This window comes from Bison bison, unplaced genomic scaffold (assembly GCF_000754665.1).
Source record: "Bison bison bison isolate TAMUID 2011002044 unplaced genomic scaffold, Bison_UMD1.0 scf7180017864223, whole genome shotgun sequence".
Lineage (NCBI taxonomy): Eukaryota > Metazoa > Chordata > Mammalia > Artiodactyla > Bovidae > Bison > Bison bison.
This window is the reverse complement of record NW_011494795.1, coordinates 1,237,916-1,244,187: the sequence shown is the minus strand read 5'-3', so window position 1 is coordinate 1,244,187 and position 6,272 is coordinate 1,237,916. Positions and strand designations below refer to the sequence as shown.

Genomic DNA, 6,272 nt, shown 5'->3' with positions numbered 1-6,272 from the left:
CAGGCAGGTGCAGCCTGGGCGGGCAGGGGCTCAGAGGTGTGGTGCCAGCCCTGTGCTTCCCCTTGGAGTGGGCCTGGCTACTGCCCAGCTGCTTGGACCTTTCCTGAACTCAGCGCAGGTCTCCAGGGGAGGGCAGACAGCCAGAGGTTTCCCGAGAACCCCCTTTGACTTTCTGCAGCGTCCTGGGGCGCTGGAGGGAGAGTGTGCGTGTTTCCTTGAGGCAGTTCCTGCCGGCGTTTGTGGGCGCTGGGGCTTCAGGAGGATGGGGAGGGCGTGGGGTGGGTGGGTCCCTGTTCTCCCACAGCGCTGCCCCCCGCAGCTCCGGGGCGGGAGGGAAGCGGTTCTGGGGATGGGGGCTGGCATCAGGCGTCTCACTGCAGCCGTCAGGGCACATGGCAGCTCCTGCTCCACCCGCCTTGGGGGCCTTGGAGAAGGACCCCGGCCCTGGGTGGTGACCTCTTGGGGATGTGGTTGGGGGCTGGCCCCTCGTGGTCCTGGGGGTCATACATTGGGCACATGGAGGGTTAATGTGACTTTTTCCAAATTTTCCAAAGAGGGGTTTTGAGATTAAACCTCCCAAGGTAAGTGACATGGTGTGAACCTGAGTGGTTTCTGCCCCCTCCTCCCACAGTAAAAGCCACACACAATCCAAACTATCACTGTCCCGGAATTTCCCTCTAAGGAGTGGAAAAATAAGTCTAAAACTTTCCAACAGTGGGAAAAACACTGTACAGTGGCTTGGGTTTCGTGTTCTTAGGATGTAAGTGTTTATGGGAACCAGCACTTGCTGCTCGTTCCTCGTCTGAGAGAACACATGGCCGAGCGCTCCGCCGGCGCCCCCCGCGTCTCCTCTGCAGCGGCGCCCTGACCGCGCGCCCCCTGTCTCCGCAGGGTCGGGGTCCTGGAGGACTCGTTCACCTTCCTGGGCATCTTCTTGGCCATCGTCCTGTTCCCCTTTGGGTTCATCTGCTGTTTCGCCTTGAGGAAGCGAAGATGCCCCAACTGTGGAGCCAACTTCACTTAAAGGGAAGAGCACACCCGGCTCTCCCACACCCCGCTTTTTCTAATGTAAATGTCGTGTACAATAGCTTTATCTGATGAAGCTCCTGGACTGTTTTGTACAGTGAGGCGGGTGGACTGGGCGGGCGAGGAGGGGCACAGGGAGGAGTCGGAGTGAGGACGTGGGCAGCTCCGCTCCCAGGCGACGATGCTCAATAAAGCACTGCTTTTATTTTTCGCAGTCTTCAATTTGAGAAAGGGGAGAAATACTGTTTTAAATAAATGAGATCCATACCATTGTTTACCTGGTTTTGCTTATTCAGTGTATGCACACTGTCACAAAAGAGCCTCCCCAGCCCTGACCCCCCAACACCGTCCAGGTCGGGTGACCTTCCCTTACACAGCTCAAAAAGTGCTCGTTTTCAAGTTTTATTCTTGCAATGAAGCCTGATACCTTGACATTTGCAGAGCACGCAGCCCATGCTCAGGACCCACCGCCTGGCCTCTGTCCTGTGAGCAGGGGGGTGTGCGCGGCCTGGGGACCCCAGGTCCCGAGACCCCCTGCGCCGCGGCCTCACAGCTGCATGACCGCCAAAGCGGGTGCGGGCCCCCCGCCCCTTCACGAGCCTCCAGAGCCTCCCCACTATGCCTCCCGCCCTCCACGGTGGGAAGGAAACGGCCCCATGAAGGGAGAGGAGCCGGGCTCGTGATGGACCCGAGCGTCTTGGCTGGCGGACGCGGTGGCTGCTGCTGGACAGCTGCCCCGAGGGCCCTCACGCGGCCCCAGACCCTCGCCACCGAGGGGTCGTCTGCGTGGCCCACCAGCCGCGAGGACAGCACCAGCCTCGGGAGCGCCACGCCTCACACTGTCTACCTGCGCTCAGTCGTTCTCGCGCTTAGAGAGGAACGACATCACGGCAGAACCGAGAGCCGCCATCAGGAGCGAGACCCCGCGACGCCCAGCCTGGGTGTGTGTTTGCCCCTCGTCCCCTCCTCCAGGTGGCGCCGGCCTGACAGCAGAGCCGACCCAGCGCTGCCCTGACTGCAGGGCCCCGGCGCGCAGGGTGGGGCTGGGCTGGAATGCTCCCCCCGGCCGGCTTTATTCGGGCTGTTGGCCGTCTCAGTACCGACTGAAAAGGAGAGAGACTTGTACCCGGAGAGGTTTCGGAGTAAACAGTGCTGGAGGTAATTTTGGTCAACTAGCTTAGCGAGAGGCATCTGGTTCCCGCCCGTGGAGTCTCCCGAGGCAGGTGCCACCCTGTGAACCAGGCCCCTGTGAGGCACAGCCCGGCGGGTTTCCGTGGGTCATTCTAGTTAGGTAACAGTACCAAGCTGAGTCCCTCTGAGAACTACTCAAGTACTAAGACCCCAGCTGTGACAGGGCCAGGCGGAACCTCAGGGCTCTAGAGCTGTCTAAATCGTGAGAACCTGTGGGATGCTTCATCTTGGCTAGGGCTATAGTAAACAGAAATTTTAAAGTTAAGTTAAAAGAATTAAGTGTTGTACAATATCCTCATAATTTATATTGCTTATTTGCATGCTAGGATGCAAATTTATATAGTATTTTCTTTGAACATAATGCTATTTAAGAACACATGCTTTATAAAACTGTGATCTCATTTGCATTTGGGTGCAGAAAGCCAGTCACAAAAGCATCCACTGTCCCTTACTCTGGCTATTAATAATCAGAATATTAAAAAGTGATACAGTAAGGATTAGAACCAAATTTACTATTTTTGAACAGAATAGGAAAAAACTTTTAAATGATTGAGTTGTAACTAAACTATGATTTATCTTAAAGAAATGTGTAAACCCAACTATGTTAACTTAGAAAATGTGCTGATTTGCTCAAGTAGAATACACGCAAAATCAGACGCCCTCTGGTGAAGTTTTACACCTGGATGGCGCTTGTCACACACAAACCTATCGTTCCCCAGCGAGGGCCCAGCGGGGAACCAGGAGGGTGCTGGAGCCGCCTTCTCATCGGATGATTGGCGCTGAGCGGTCATTCGTCACTGTCGGGCGGAGTTTCACAGTAGCAAAGGGGTTCTCTCCACTGCGGGGGAGAAAAAAATGCTGGCAGAAATACTCCAAGACAGGGATTTGATGTGAAAACAACCAAGGACTACCCTTGCTCTGTAACACACACTTTAAAATTTCAGGCATTTTCTGAATATTATACAGTTCGTTCTGGGATGGTTCTCTCCATGCCACCTGTTATAAGCACTGATTTGTTTTGTTTTGGACTTGGAGGGGACTGATCCCGAGGCCTCAGGCCTGTGGGTCGGGCGCTGGATGGGCTTGGCTTCTGCCTTGATCCAAAGGGAGGGCCCATCCTGGAAGGCTCTCCCACCACCACCCTCCCCTGCACCCTAGGCAGGACCACAGAGAGGAGGGCACCCCTCTGTCAGAGGTGGGCACTTCCCTGGCGGTTGGGTGGTTAGGACTCAGCACAGTCACTGCCAAGGGCCCAAGTTCAGTCCCTGGTCGGGAACTAAGGTCGCGAGCCCAGGCCGCCTAGGCTGAGCTGGGAGTAGAGGCCCTTAGGGAGGAAGTTAACTTACCTGAGGAAAGGAGGCTTTGCAAACCCATTTGCATTGTTCTGTGGGAAAGAGAAAGAGGACGTTTTCATAAGACCTGAGGGTACAGACATCTGAAGCCCACGTGCTGCTGAAAGCAGAGCAGCGAGCTGCCCCGTCTCCACTCCCTGGGGAGGAGTCATCTAAGTCCCCTGAGGGATCAGGGCCAGAACGGGAGGCGCTGCTGCTCGCCTGGTCTGCCTGCGGTTAGGGGTGGCTTCCTGGAGCGTGGTCCTGACAGGTGCCGTGAGGAGCAGTAAGTCAGAAGGAAGCCTTGTTGGGTTTTGGTGCCCACAGACTGGTGCCAACGGCCAGCCAGAGACCTGAGCTCGTAGGAAGTCCTGTCGGTGTGGGGGTTGGGGTGGACGGAGCAGCACAGGCGCCGTCTCCACCTTGGGGCATCGCCCGGCCCTCCCGGGGCTCGGTCCCCACGTGGCCAGGGGCCAGGTGAGGGTGTGTCCTCACCCCCAGACCTCTGCTCTGGCTCCCGCACGGGCTCGCTGTCGGAGCTGGCAGCCCAGGAGGGAGCAGTGTCACGCCGGGTGACCAGCGCTCCCTGGGCGGCTCTGCGCGGTGCCGGAAGTACAGCCCCTCGAGGCAGAGGGCCTGGGGCCCCGGGCTGCTTTCAGACCTCTGCCTGCAGGCCTGGGCCTCTGGACACCGTGGCCTGGACCCGGGGCCAGCCAGCTCATCCTGAGGGGGCACCTCGCCGCCAGGGCACTCAGCCTGGCACCCCGATTCCCTGTCTCCCCTTCGGGGGGAAGCCCAGAGCAGCTGCCCCGCTTGTCAGCATGACCCCAGGCCTGTCCCCACAGGGCATGCTCAGCAGGCCTCGGCGTAGGCTGTTCCTGTGTTACGGGGGATGGAGGGCTCATTTACGATTCTACAGACATTCCCTGATGCCTGCTGTGCAGCCCCACTTGTGCTCAGGGCGCCAGGTGGGGAGGCTGAGTCCTGGCTGTGGCTCAGGGGTGGTGGGTGTGTCCTCCCACCTGGGAAGCGTTCTTCCTGCTGAGACTTCCACCCCGGATGCGGCCTCTGCAGGGCAGGTAACGGAAACTCCCTTCCTGCCCGTCCCCAGGGCAGGACACTGTCCCCCCTCCCCTGTGTGCCCTCATCTTAGAAAAGGCCCCTGCTTGCTGAATGTCGGCACCCCCGCTGCCCTCGAGGCAGAAACCTTGGAGCTCGACTGAACTGTGAACCGAGCTTAATCGGGGTCTCACGAGCTGTGTCGTCTGGGGACACGACACTCAAAGAACAAGATGGTGAAGTAGATGCATCCAAGTCCAGCCCTGGTGGGGAAGTGGCAAGAAGTAACAGCCTGTGCCGTGAGGAAGGAGGGCAAAATGACTCTTAACGGGCCGCCTGAAGCCACCGGCCCTGGTGTGCATCCCGTGCCCCCTCAAGCCCACTCCAGTTGGTACAAGCCACACACACGCACGCGGGCACCAAGATACCAGCTGGGCGCTGGGAGCACCCTGTCCTAACAAGAGGGCTGTCAGGCAAGGCATCTCTGACATAAAAATCATCAATCACATAAAAAGCAGCAGTGCTTTCTTAGCTCAGTCTCCTAAGGCAATAGAAGTAAAAGCAAAAACAAAACAAATAGGACCTAGTCCAACTTACGCGCTTTTTGCACAGCGAAGGAAACATCAACAACACGGAAAGACAGCCTACAGTCTGGGAGAAAGTCTTTGCAAATGATTCTGCCAACAAAAGCTTGCTTTCCGAAATGTACAAATAGCTCACACAAGTTAAAGTGTTAACCGCTCAGTCGTGTCCAGCTCTTTGCGACCCCACGGACTAAAGGCTGCCAGGCTTCTCTGTCCATGGGATTTTCTGGGCGGGAATACTGGAGTGGGTAGCCATTTCCTTCTCCAGGGGATCTTCCTGATCAAGGGATCGAACCCAGGTCTCCTATATTGCAGGTGTATTCTTTACTGTCTGAGCCACTTACCCAGCCAGCTTGTACAATGCAATAACAAAAACAACCCAGTCCAAAGGTGGACAGAAGACTTATCAAATAGATACTTCTCCAGAGAAGACACACAGATGGCCAACACGCACATGAAGAGGTGCTCAACATCACTAATTACTAGAGAAATGCAAATCCAAGCTGCGATGAGGTATAACCCTCCTGCGGGCTAGAACAGTCATTGTTAAAATGCCTACAAATGACAAATGCTGGAGAGGGTGTGGGGAAAGGGGAGCCCACCTACACTGTCGGTGGGGATGTCGAATGGTGTGGTCACCGCGGAGAGCGGAGAGCGGTGTGGAGGGTCCTTGTCGAATGGTGTGGTCACCGCGGAGAGCGGAGAGCGGTGTGGAGGGTCCTTGTCGAATGGTGTGGTCACCGCGGAGAGCGGAGAGCGGTGTGGAGGGTCCTTGTCGAATGGTGTGGTCACCGCGGAGAGCGGAGAGCGGTGTGGAGGGTCCTTGTCGAATGGTGTGGTCACCGCGGAGAGCGGAGAGCGGTGTGGAGGGTCCTTGTCGAATGGTGTGGTCACCGCGGAGAGCGGAGAGCGGTGTGGAGGGTCCTTGTCGAATGGTGTGGTCACCGCGGAGAGCGGAGAGCGGTGTGGAGGGTCCTTGTCGAATGGTGTGGTCACCGCGGAGAGCGGAGAGCGGTGTGGAGGGTCCTTGTCGAATGGTGTGGTCACCGCGGAGAGCGGAGAGCGGTGTGGAGGGTCCTTG

The 6,272-nt window shown here is 57.4% G+C and overlaps 2 protein-coding genes across 2 annotated transcripts in view; one reads left to right on the top strand and one right to left on the bottom strand.

Annotated features, from left to right (window-relative positions):
- Positions 1 to 1,301, top strand: part of BRI3 (brain protein I3) — a gene marked incomplete at its 5' end in the record, with an annotated part of 6,748 nt that extends 5,447 nt beyond the window's left edge. The window contains 1 exon segment of the mRNA XM_010845775.1: positions 892 to 1,301. Coding sequence (XP_010844077.1) covers positions 892 to 1,024 — 133 coding nt within the window.
- Positions 1,302 to 2,703: 1,402 nt separating this feature from the next.
- BAIAP2L1 (BAI1-associated protein 2-like 1) overlaps positions 2,704 to 6,272 on the bottom strand; it is a 54,023-nt gene continuing 50,454 nt past the window's right edge. Inside the window, exons 12-13 of the mRNA XM_010845745.1 lie at positions 3,564 to 3,601; positions 2,704 to 3,055 (exon numbers count right to left, since the gene is read on the bottom strand). Coding sequence (XP_010844047.1) covers positions 2,980 to 3,055; positions 3,564 to 3,601 — 114 coding nt within the window. The 3' untranslated portion in view covers positions 2,704 to 2,979. The remainder of the gene's footprint in view (positions 3,056 to 3,563; positions 3,602 to 6,272) is intronic.